The sequence below is a fragment of the Halyomorpha halys genome, unplaced genomic scaffold (assembly GCF_000696795.3).
Source record: "Halyomorpha halys isolate HHAL.00 unplaced genomic scaffold, Hhal_1.1 Scaffold1251.1, whole genome shotgun sequence".
Classification (NCBI taxonomy): Eukaryota; Metazoa; Arthropoda; class Insecta; order Hemiptera; family Pentatomidae; genus Halyomorpha; species Halyomorpha halys.
The window spans coordinates 76166-89493 of record NW_027109339.1 but is presented as its reverse complement, the minus strand read 5'-3'; the positions used below and the strand labels follow the sequence as shown (position 1 = coordinate 89493).

At 29.0% G+C, this 13328-nt stretch overlaps 1 protein-coding gene across 1 annotated transcript; it reads left to right on the top strand.

Annotated features, from left to right (window-relative positions):
- The first annotated feature begins 2710 nt into the window (after nt 1–2710).
- Nucleotides 2711–13322, top strand: LOC106688993 (uncharacterized). Its single transcript, XM_014433724.3, has 10 exons — nt 2711–2927; nt 4704–4957; nt 5777–5964; nt 7878–8021; nt 8092–8262; nt 8931–9200; nt 9320–9515; nt 10558–10769; nt 12581–12685; nt 12843–13322. The coding sequence occupies exons 1-10, from the start codon at nt 2910–2912 to the stop codon at nt 13139–13141; spliced, it is 1857 nt and encodes a 618-aa protein (XP_014289210.2). The 5' UTR covers nt 2711–2909; the 3' UTR covers nt 13142–13322.
- The last annotated feature ends 6 nt before the right edge of the window (nt 13323–13328 follow it).

The following is a 13328-nucleotide window of genomic DNA, read 5'->3' as shown; positions in this document are numbered from 1 at the left end:
ACAAAAGAAAGTTATGGTGTTAATTTTTTTTTTAATTTACTTTAAGTTGGTTCTTGTTTTTGTTTTGGAAGCTTATCGTTTTATTTATTGGTTCAAATGAAGAAGAAAAATACAATATGTATTTACTATGTTCGAAATTTGGATGTATTAATAAATATCCAAGGACCTAAGCAGTCTTAGAGTATCTCAAACTGTGAACATCTTAGTTGTGTGTCTTCATTCTGTTTAATAGTTATCGGTAAAAATTATGGGTTGAAATTCCCGAATAATCGTTATATTATTATTAGGCCATCTCTTAGTGAAATATTGTGGGCCTATAAACAGTGATCGTCACAAGAAAACATTTCAAACAGATTAGTTGGTCAGTGGCGATGGGCTGAGTTGGTGTTTATGTTAAAAAAGTGGTTGATATGTCAAGAGGTTGTGGGGATTGTTATGTTAAGAATACTTTAATAATCCCATTAGTTTCTCCGGGTAAAGAAGTAGGTACAATATGATTATTTTTGTTCATATTTCCCTAGTCCTTTAAAAGTACTTTAATTATTTAAATGGTTTAAATATTAAATTAAATTTAACTGTCAAATTTGTGTTAAGTCTGTAAGACGAAATGAAAATTGTATGCATTGAATACTGTACGCAATATATTAATAGAAATAAAAAGAGGTTGAAATTACTTAATAATATAAAGGATGTGACGGTGTTAAGTGTCAAAAATGGAAATATGAATTAAGGATCTCAAAATAATAAAAAATTCCCTATGAAGGTACTTCCTTAAACACTTGGTTTAGGAGATATTCACATATAAAGATTTTCATTGTTATGAATTATTTAGATTATAATAAATAAATTAATGTGTAGTCTAACTATTTTATGAATGAAATTTAACATTAAGATTCATATTAAATGTTGTTCAAATTGATTACCTGGAGCATTAACAATATATGTTATCACGCTCTCTTGATCTGACCCAATAGGGATATTTTTGTTAGGGTTGACATTGAAGAAAATATATACAAGCCCGGTTAATGATCCAATAGTACAAGAGCCCATGAGGAGAAAAAGGGCAGTTATTTCACCCCAATTTTATATTACTTAATTGAAAACTAGGTAGGAGGAATAAAAAAATGGCGGCTGTTTCAAAACGTTAAAAATAATTAATTTTTTATTCGGATATCTATATCTTTACAACTACCAACAATAATAGAAAATCTAAGAGAGCATCATATAAAGTAGAGTAAATTTGCTAAAATGTAAGCCCTAATAGAGCTATTACGTTCAATAGTTCTCGAGATATTGCTTTTTAAAAAGCAATATTTCATAAAAATGTTGTATGAAACGTACTGAAATATCAGTAGTTAGTTAATTTATTTTGAGAAATCTATATCTCAGGAACTATGTGACGTACAGGTGTCTATTAGCACTAAAATTAAAGCTAGTTCAATGAGCTATAAAGTGGTTTATGACGTTTGTTTTCGTAGCAGGAGTAGTTTTCATGAAATATGCTAAAATAAATTGATTTATAGTTGTTCGGACAAATTTTCATTTGCCAAATTTATATTTATATGTGATTATCATAAACATTACTACCACTACGAAGATAAGTGTGTTAAACTACTTTATAGTAAGTTAAATTTCCTTTATTTTGAGTTCTGGCAGAAATATGTACGTCTTATGATTCTAGAGATATATTTGTTCAAAAATCCATTTTATGGGAACAACTAGAAATTAACATTTTGTGAGTATATTTTGTTAAATATCATAAAAACTACTACTCCTACAAAGATAAATATTATTATCTGTTTTATAGTAAATTTGACTTTAATTTGAGTGCTGGCAGACATCTGTATGTCCAATGGTTTTTGAGATAAAGGTTTTCATAAATCAAACTTATTGTCCGAATAACTATAAATCAATTTATAACCTAAATAATTCATAACAATGAAGATCTTTAGATGTGAGTAGCTCCTAAACGAAGCGTTTAGGGTTCAATCTTTAGGATTTTTTGTTTAAGATACTTAATTTATATTTTCATTTTTTATATTTAATCTTGAAACACCCTGTAAAATGTCTCAATAATGTAGTCATTGTAAATTATAATGTTAGTAATGCAATATTGTATAGGGATAACATGTATTTAATAATATTTTATTATATTCTATAAAACTATACAATATCTCTAGTCTGAATGCGAATCGTTTGTGAGTTTGTCATCAAATTATATATTCAAATCAATATAAATTTAACTTTATATTAATTATTTTATCAAATAAATTTTATTTTATTTTACACGTTTTTGTTTGAAAGCATAAAGACACTTTGTTCAGTAGCACCTATTTATAATGATTATGGCACTTCTGTTTGGTTTATTATATCTTTATTTTATTTTTTATTACTTCATTGTTTTTTAAGACCCTAAAAAAAAATATTGAAAGAAATTTTTGTTATTTTAAAGGCATATTTAACGTTCTAAAAAAAAAAAAAAAAATTATCAAGAAATACAAGAGTATCTCTATGACTGAATTTTTTTTTCTAAGGATCATCCATATGTCACATCAAACAGTCGTCCATGTGACAACCTTTGAGAAATGTTTACATGTCAGCGTCCAAATGGTAAAGGGAATATTTCCCATCAACAAACATCACGTCAATTCTAAAGGTGTTAAAAGAATTCACAAGACAGCAATTGTTATCATTCGAATAATACGTTCCTTACTGAGAACGAAACGAATATAGGATATTATTTTCTCAACAATGCAATATAGTACCAAAGGCTGGCCAGAATAACAGTATCTAGGTTTTAATGTAAAAATATATAGAAAGACTTGAAATTTTTAATAGAATTCCTATAGTTAACATATTGAGTGATCGATAAATGAAAAAATCGATTTTGCAAGAAATCTGGATTAGTGATGATTCGTCAAAAAAATGTAAGTTCTTTTGGCAGCACTTTTTAGATAAATATATATCACATTGTCACAGAATGTTAAAAAGATCTCGTGTCTAAAAACTGAATTTTTTAAACAGAAAAAATATGATTTTTTTCCTTATGATTCGATTACATGATAATCAGATCCAATCGTAATGAAATAATCAATTCTTGTTTCTCCTAAAACGTTTTAAAGATATCATACACTTTTAGTGACGATGTGTTCCATTCTAAAAATAGGATTTTTAGCTAGCAGTTAAAACTGCTTTTATTTTATGAACATTAGTTATGATTAACACGTTATTGAAAGATGAAAATTCGCCATAAAAATCAATTACCACATAAAATAAAAAAGATAAAATCAATCTTTAAAATTGACTATAAAAGCTAATTACTTTTTATACTTTTCTATAACTCATTAATTGCAAATAAAAAAAAAAGTATGCGATGCGTGCATCACGTAGCTTCCATTTAGTAGAAATTAATCTTCGTTCGTTTTAGAACAGATATTTTTGCATAATTCATAGTGGAAATACTGTCCAGTAATAATTTTTCTGAAGAGCAGTTCAGTTGATTTACTCCAGTTCTAACAATTTTCTGAAAAGTATTTTTAATGATGTTTCTGGACGTTTTAACATTTTAACAAAGGTTTAGCAGAAATATTACAGATTCTTAAAATTTAAATTCTACACTTAACCATTTATACAATGCCAATTTGTTATAGATATCAATTGTCATCAATATTGAAAATTCTATTAATGATTTTATCAAGTTATCCATATCGACTAAAAAGCTTATATATCTATATATACATATATGTTAAGTGAAATTAAAAATATATATATATATTATTTAATAACTATGGCGACGTAAAAATTTATAAGACTGGCAAAACGGACTATTGTGCGAAACTTGATCATTTGGACTCAAGGGACTTCAAATCGTGTATTTCCGCCAAAACTCGAATTCGAAATTTCACACTATCATAATCCTTACTATATATTCTATACATCGGTCAGGTAAAGTAACAGTATGTTGCCATTCGCTTGTCTTCAGTCCTTCCGCCAGAACATGGGATTGCGATACTCTTTGCGTTATTAAATTAGAGATACTGTTGTAAGTACACAATTATTTATGTACTTTAATATTGATAGAGTTAAGATGACTAAATATTAGCGTATCTTCGTAGATCGTTTCTAAAGTTGCCAGGCGTGGCAAAGCTGTCAGCTGTAAAAATTCTTGGTTAAAAATGAGGCCTTTATAAAAGAGTATAATATTTATCTATATTTAACAGGGAATATACCATATTGAGTCTCCTTATGGTATACGACCTCACATTCGATCACACCGCTCAAAACGCCGGCTGACACACAAAGAAAGAACATGATACTCCTATAAACAAATACTAGAAGTATCTATCTTTATCCAGACAAAGATGCCCCCCTCAGAATATATTTAAAATTTAGTTAGATTAAAAGTGCATGTTGAGGCACTTTTTTCTTCATTCGCCTGTTAAAACCTTCCAGCTAGCAACAGAACACCAGGATTGATAATTAATAAAATAGTTCTGACAAAAAATACCCACATAAATATGTGTTACCAGACCGTACGGCGGCATACCTGTGGTCCGTGGACTGCAATTCAGAACCACTGATATAATGTAACATAAATGAAACTTAAACTAAATCCATTCATATTTCTACTTTGATGACACTGAAGTATAAACTTTGAGATATGTTCAAAGAAAAGTTTTATAACGGTGAAATCTTTTTTTCAGATGTTTCACGCTATTATGGTGTATTTATTGTTGCATTGTTCATACGCATTGATAAAACAGGAAGATACGCGTAGTCAAAAGCTCAATAAATTAATATCTCAGATTATCCTCGAAATGCCGGACTGTTTGGTGATTGTAATGTCTGATTCTAACGATCTGAAAGTGCCTAAGGATATTATACAAATGAGATTTTCTCCTAGTTCCGATGAACTACCGGCATTCCTTAAAGAAGCCTACGAATTGAAATGTGATGGGTAAGTCTAGAAATTTATATATATATATTAATTACAACACTAAGCGTGACTAACAATTGAGCAGGTAAGTAGATTGGTATTTGGTGGGGGGAACAAGTCCAGCAAGTTAGCCTAGAGGTCCTTTTTGCCAACCCCTGGTGGCAACTCTAGTAGGCGCCGCGAATTAACCAAGTTAAGTGAGTTCGGAACCACCGAAAAATAAGTATTAACTGCTCCAGGTGGGAATAGAACCCACAGCGTTCCAAACCGAGCGCTTCTGGAACCTATACCCCAATCCGCACGACCGTCAGGTAAGTATATACTTTCTCGATTTTTTTCCTCTATGTGGGTGGCATTGGTTTGTTCTATACAACCAAAAATTAATTACTTATATTCTTTGTGTTAATTAACTATATCCTATTTTTTTAATGCTATTATTCATTAAGTTAAATATATGTGATTTGCTAATATAATACACCTTACTTATTTCCGTTATCCATTTCCTTTTATAGATTCCAAATATTTATCACAAATAATATTTTTATTTGTATCTAAATCTTTGAATAATATTTCTCATTGTTTTTTGTATGCCAGATGAATATCTACTTGAATAAGTATAATAAGTTTAAGGGTCTTGTTACCGCTATAATTTTGGCATTAAAAAGTTTCAATTATGCCTATTTTGTGCAGGTAATTATTGCAAATTCCATGATTCATCTAAAGTCTAATATAAGTTTTTATGATGTCTTGATGTTGATTTGGTATAAATTAAAACAATATCATTTATTCATAATTATATTTTATGAATTATTTAATGAGTTACATGGATATTATGTTCAGATATTTAGTTGATCAAGAAAGTGCTGGGTACTTCTTCATATCCCTGAAAATAGCAAGATTGCATGCAAATGAGAGGCTGGTTCCTAAAATTGCAATCATTCCGAATAAAATTGGCGAATTCTCAGAAGCTTTATTTAGAGACAAAGAAACAGCCTTCATTCCAGATTTGACCATAATTCAAATAGATAGTAAGAATTTTATAGTTCTATTTATTTATTTTACTTAGTAGCTCCTATCTTGTAGGATTATTGGCATCATTTTCATCTTAAGGTGACCATTGATGACTATTCCACTCCAACCAGATTTAGGCTATGCCTAATGTAATCATGAAATTCTATATGGATTTTTTGGAGTAATAGGAAGTGGCTAGAATTCTATAAGTCCTTATCTCTGTATGGAACTCTACAAGATCAGTCAGGCAGAATGAAACCAAAGATGAAAGTTCAGAGTAATCCTGTATGGTTAATGCTAATGGATTACCAAGAAAAATTTGTAATCCTATCATCCACAACCATAAAGAATTCTGTTTATAACTTAAAGAAAGAGAGATTGCACAAGGTTCTTACTGTTGGGCATCTCATATAAAATTAAGCATCAGTCGGACTGGTAGTTTATGGATTGAATCGTGATTGAATCAGTCTTGTTATGAATGGTAACTGTCATTCCAACTAATGTTTATCACAATAGACCAAAATCCAATCACTGCAACCCTTCTTGATAGTAGGAAACTGGTTCAGTGGAACAATGGACTTTATTATTATAATACCAATAATAATAATAATAAAATTCTTGCCAGTAAATACATTGTTAAATTTTATGTTATTGATAGTAAAAACTATTTTACAAAAGTATTGATCGAAATAATTTATCATTTTATTTATTATGTACTATTAATTGTTTCAAAAATATAAACATTGATATGAATAACTTCCAATTTCATTAATTTTTGCGTAAGATCCATGTTAAAAATATAAATATCAATTAAAATGTTTGTATGAGTAACTTCCTATTTTTTTTTTTTTTTACTACGGGTCTTGAAGAAAAATTTAAATGAAACTAAAAAGATAATATATTTAACAATTTTTAATAGTTAGTTAAAAACACTGGTATTTGTGACATTAAAAAAAAATAAATAAAATTCTTCTGTGCCCTAAATTTTTATGGTATTTTCTTTTCTCACCCAAATCGGAGTTATGCAAATAGAGCAGTTAATTTAATGAGTCTTTATGAAAGTAGAGAAGAAGAAATATGTTTTCAAACTGGAATCAAACTGGAAACCGTTTGAGAAAATTAAGAAACATACAGAAAGGAAGTCATAAGAGTGTTTTCCCCAGTTAAATCAGTTCATCTATATCAAATTAAAATAATCATAAAAGTTCCTGTTATTAATCCTACTTAAACAATGATGTTTGTTTATATAACATGTTCAAAATAGTATTTATTTATGACATTTGATATTAGGTTCTATATTTAGTGTTATTGGCATAATAGGTTAGATAATACTGAAAAAATGAGAATGTTTCAAGTATATATAAGTACAGCAAGTTTTCATTAGAATTTCTTAGTATGTTTTTAAGTTGAAAATCATTTATTATCAAAAAATTAAGACTTACAGCTTCAAAAAGTCATCAAGCAACATTGACTGAAGGTCATAAAAATAAAAAAGATCAACCCACTTCATTAATTATAGAAAAAACAATTAAATAAATAGCAGAAATGGGAGAATGAGCAACATGTATCGATAAATATATATATCCGAGCCATTGAGAGCAAAAGTGGTGTAAGTCACTCTGTTCTCATCAAAATTAGTTTTCATAAAAAAAAATTAAATAAATAAACAAATAAATAAAAAATAATTATTTAATTACCCACATGTGTGGATAAATCTACATATACGAACCTTTGAGAGCAAAAGTGATATAAGTTATTCTATTCTCACCAGAATTAGTTTTCATTAAAAAAAAATATTAATTAATGGCAACAATTCAGATTTTTAGTTTTTATATAAAAATATCACCATAATATGCTCATACTCAATATATAATATACATATTTTTATCATAGTTATTTATTTTAATTATTGAATTTATACATAAAATAGATTCCACAACTGAGGAAAGGTTCATGGTGGTAACTAATGATTTTCAAGGCACAAATAGAAAATTAAAAGGTGATTTTATTGGAATTTGGCCTGACGATAAAATTGTCTTTTTTCCTGACAAAATGGCTGACCTGAAGGGCAAAGGTGAGAATACTTCAATCTTTTAGGATTTGAATCATCATTCTGGTTTTAAAATACATACATACTTTTATAGAGTTGTATTCTTCAGTCGTTCATTATCCTCCTTATGTACTTGCCCAAGATCCAGTAGAAGGAGTGGAATGTAGACCACAATTAGAATTCTGTCGATTACATAATTGCTCCCTCAAGATTAGAACTAGTGAATACTTGTGGGGAGATATATTTCCAAATGGAAGTGGGAATGGTAAGTAACAACAAGGTAATTTCTTGCACAATTGTCAAAAACTACTTATGCTTTGAACAATTAATAGTTCTTTACATCTATGCCATAGGCTACTTGCTCATATTTTCTCCTTATTCGCTACAATTCATATGTGCTGCTTCAATATCATTCTGGTCCAACATGGGATATATACTGTAAAATATGTATGTGTATCAATGAAAAGGAGTGGATGATAAAGTCAGGAAAGAGACACAAGCATTATAATGTTATAGTATGTTTCTCAGTTTACTAAGCTAATAAATTTAACAAGGGAAATTATACTGTTAGTGTCTCTTTCCTTATTTTACACCCCAACATTTTCACCATACCTATGTATGTCTATACATAAACTGATTAATGAAGTGAGAGAGATTTTATTTATGGAAAAAAATGGATACAATTTATAGAAGGAAATAATATATGATTTAATGTAAAGAGTTATTAATTAATAGGAGTAAACAAATATTAACCATTTTAGTAATAAAAGATGATATGTCATTGTCTATAGTTCCACTATCCTTTAGGTCATCCATAAAAGTGTTAAATAAATACAAATATAAAATTACATATGTTTGAAATTATTGTTATATATTGTCCAATTACACTTCTACTTTTGTGTGCGAATACTGATTTTGAAATTATTATTGCAGGAATATTTGGAGAAGTCTTTCTGGATCAATCTGATTTTGGAGTTGGTGGAATTTATACCTGGTTAGAAGAATTTCAGTATTTGGATTACAGTACTCCATATGGGATAGGCCGTATTAATGTTCTAGTGCCAAAACCAACTAAAGTTGATGAATGGAAAACAGTTTTTATGCCATTTTCACCAACCCTCTGGTTGCTTCTAGTATTTTCTATCTTAGTTGCTGCTACACTTATGCACTGTGCAAATATTGCTGCAGGAAAGATAAGTGATGGTGAATATACAAAAGTTGTTTAAGTTAAGACTCCTTTTTTAGTTGTTCAGTAACTTCATATTTCAGAATTAGGATTATTAGATTTTTATATCCAATTAATTTTAATTAATTATTTCTAGAACTTATCCTTGGCGGAGAATTCACAACGTGGGTTGGAATATTTTTCCGTGCAATAGGTATGTCATTGCTACAACCACCTCCATCTATTTTATCAGCTTCACCGTTACGAAGATTTTTCACCATATTTGAAGTTCTTTTTCTGATGTTCACAACTATTTATGCTGGAGCTATTGCCTCTGTTCTCACAATTCCAAAGTAAAGATTTTTTAACAGCTAGAACATTTTTCATATATATTTTTTCACAATAATATCTGTATCAATCGTATATATTGGTATTTTAAATCGTTGTCCTTAAAAGTATTAATTTTCAATATAACCTTTTAATCATTGGTGCTGCAGACATAGATATATAGAAAACATTTGGTAAAAAGGATATCTAAAAATATCGATCTTGAGGAGCTAAGAAAAATAAAGAATGAAGTTGTAATATGTTCTTAAGACCTGGCTGATAAGGTTTACATATCAACTGTAGTCCAAATTAATCAAATATTGCTTAAATTTGAAGGTCCTCATGATAGGGTATCTACAATGAAATCATTTGTTGGTGAAACATGCTGCATAAAGAGACTTGATTTTGCAAGAGAATAATTATATTTGACATTTGACTTTAGAAAAAATGCTGTATTGTATATATAGAGAGGAAAATTTATTGTCTGTTGGTGAGATTTTATATGCAGGAAGCTTTGCAAATATTGTACACAATAATCTACCTGCCAGTGCCAAACCTATCTGCTCAGATCATTATGTGCTCCAGCAGGACAATAATCCAAAACAGAAGACCATAAAAAAAAAAAGCATTCTTAATAGGCACAAAAAAACTGTTTCAGTCATGAGAAATATATATTACCGGGCACTTATGGCACATGACCAAAATGTCAGGAAACAACTCTTAGTTTAAAAAAAATCAAGCTAGATTCAATTAAAATTCTTGTGCACTCCATATCCCAACATCTACTAAACGCCTTTATTTCAAAAATGAAAAAAATAAAAATCACAGTTTGCGAAAACTATTTGCCAAGCAATTTTATTGTTTTTAATTTTTATTTTATTAAGCTAAGAAGTTATATATTTTCATAAATATATGTTGTTTTTTTAAATTTCAGTTTGCTTTTTAATTATGTGAGGTTGGTTGAAGTATTTATTTCCTTCTGTCAACTAACTTCATAAAGTTGAATTGATACCACTAGTTTTGGTTGTGTAAATAATTTTTTCTGACACGGTATGTACTTTATTTTAGATATAATCCAGCTATTGATTCAGCATTGCAACTGTATGAATCTGGTCTTCGTTGGGTTGCGCTTCATGAAGTTTGGATATTATCACTAGTAGAATCCACAGAGCCATACATAAAAACCCTCGTGGGTAGGTTTGAAACCCAAGATGAAGAAACACTAGTTAGATATACAAAAGAAGGAGTTTATGCCATTGGTATTGAATTAATGGAAACAGGTAATCATAGTTTAAAGAATTGCTGCTTAGTATATGGCCATTCTCACTACAGAATATCTAAATTAATTAAGAAGAAAGTTTATTCTAAAACAAAAAAAAAATCCTCCAAAAATTATTTTTTCTTGTTTCCAATTTCCTAATAATTAAAATTTTTAGTTATGTAATTAGAGAGAAAGAAATACTTTATTCATGCTGCCCAAATATATCGGGTTGCTACATTACACAGCATACTGAACAATCCGTGACGGGACAAATATAAGTTACATATTTTTACATGATATAATATAATACATAGATAACATTTTTTTTCTTCCACAGTTTTCTTTTACTTTTCTTTTGTAATTAATACCAGTCTACAAACTAACTACAAGTTTTTCAATTTATTCCTTTTCTTTTTCTTTCCCTTCCATTTCACAACCCCTATTTCATTTGATTAACAAATTCCCCTATATAGCATATAATATATATGATTAAGTATTATTAAAATTTGTTACATGAAACAAATTAGGAATTAAAACTTCTTTTTTCTTTTTATTTATTGAAATTTGCAACTGTCTTACATAAAAATACCTCTACTAAATATGATATATGTTCTATTACAATGGAATTATACAGATTTGTTGAGAAACTATCCATTGGTAACACTCAAATAACATTTCTAAGTTAGAAGGTCTGGAGTTCATCTTCTTTTCAGGGGTCTGAACTGTCAGAAATAGAAGTGGAAACAAGGTTAGAAACTAGTGCATTTGGCTGGTTAAACAACTTAGAATGGAAGGATTGATATCTAGTCAGGACAGGATTAGTTACATATGGAACATTAAGGTCTTTATGGATAATTTTATTTGTGAGAAAGTTAGGAGCAGGAATTTAAAACAGAAAATAAAAACCAATGTGTATTTTTAAAAAAATTGGTTGGTTGGTATGAAATGGGTGTTTTCAAGACGAAGGTGTTGAGGTCCCATTAGTCTGAGAAATTGCTGGCTAGAGAGTCTTCTGTTGTCGATTAGCACATAATTTGGTAACAAATATTCAGTGGAGGAGGTGCCTTGTGTTATCCAAAATCAATCTTTCACAACGTTCAGTTATTTATTTATGTACATAAACTGCACAATTTATTTATTTATTTTTTTATGAATTTCAGTTGTAGCCTAATCTAAACATGAAAAGAAAATAGCAGTGCTTCATTTTTCTGCTTTAAGTTACTTCATAACTTATTCATCTTGACCATCAACTCAATGCAGTTACCTTAAAATTGATATAGTCTACACAGCCAAATATACCTTGATATTTAATAAGTATTGATAGTTTTCTTCAAGAGAGACACTCATTCAATTTTCTCAAAATGAGAAATTTCAAGATCAGTCCAGTAAAGTTGTGATTTGTACAGTTGAGAAAATAATGAAAGTATCAAATAGAAGTCGTCATTTTTTAGCAATGTTTTATCCCTTAATTTCAACTTAGGATCAGGAATTCCTAACACAAATGAGTGATCAACAAGTCTTTCTCTAACTAAACCAATTAAACAGTTGTAAGTATTTTAAATACTGAATGAGGGTCCAAAATTCAGAAACACAGAACAAGCATTGAACTGTGTACGGAAATATTTTTATTAAGATATAAAGAATGTTAACAATTTTTGTTTTCGAAATTTATAAAAAAATGTATTATATGTTATCCCTTGCTGTAAAAATAAAATAATAATTCCAAAAAATAGATGTGACCCATTACAAAACCTAATGTTTTGGAAAATGAGAAATTCAAGAATTATTTTGACAAATACACCTAAGTTAATATATTAATTTTCCATGAAGGTCAAATGATTGAAGCAAGCTATTTATCGGTGGAGACGGTTGCTAACCATCATATAATGAAGAATGATCTGAGTTGGTCTCATGTCATCATGCTGCATAGAAAAGGTAATATTTCTCAGGTTACAATGTTTTTTGTAGTTTTATCAATTAAAGATGTTTTTAATTTTAGAGTAACTTATGCATTATGCAATAGTTACTGAACAATACATAAATTCTTATAAATGATTACGTTATTATCTTATGATAAATTGTGTTGCCTTAGGATCACCTTATTTGGAAGAGATGAATCGGGTGATCGGTAGGTGTCGTGCTGCTGGTCTTTTCCTTCTCTGGGCTACGAACATTACAGCAAATCATCTTAGCAGTAGATTTCAGATAGTTATGCAGATCAGCAAAGGAAGTAGCAAAGTTGAAATAGATGAGCCAATAAAATTGAAACTTTTGCATGTCCGTGGAGCATTTATGTTGTTTATCGCTGGAATGTCACTGTCCTCCTTGGTCCTCATGGTAGAGATTATAAAATTCAAAATTTTCAATACTAAATCTAGAAAGCTAATTTAGTGATATATGTCATGTCTGGAAAAGTTTCTTCAAAGAAATAGTATAACAGATTCTAAAATATTTTCGGATTAAAATGAAAACCAATTGTAGTTTATGGTTGTATTTTTCTTACTTTGTAATATTCAGTATCAAATTTACACATTTAAATGATAAACATTACAAATTATTTATTTCCCTGACCATCATT

Bases quoted from the DNA above. Each gene is read 5' to 3' on its own strand.
- LOC106688993 (XM_014433724.3), top strand. The intron at 9,201-9,319 runs GTGAATATACAA...AATTATTTCTAG, and splicing joins TGCAGGAAAGATAAGTGATG to AACTTATCCTTGGCGGAGAA. The intron at 10,770-12,580 runs GTAATCATAGTT...TTTTCCATGAAG, and splicing joins TATTGAATTAATGGAAACAG to GTCAAATGATTGAAGCAAGC.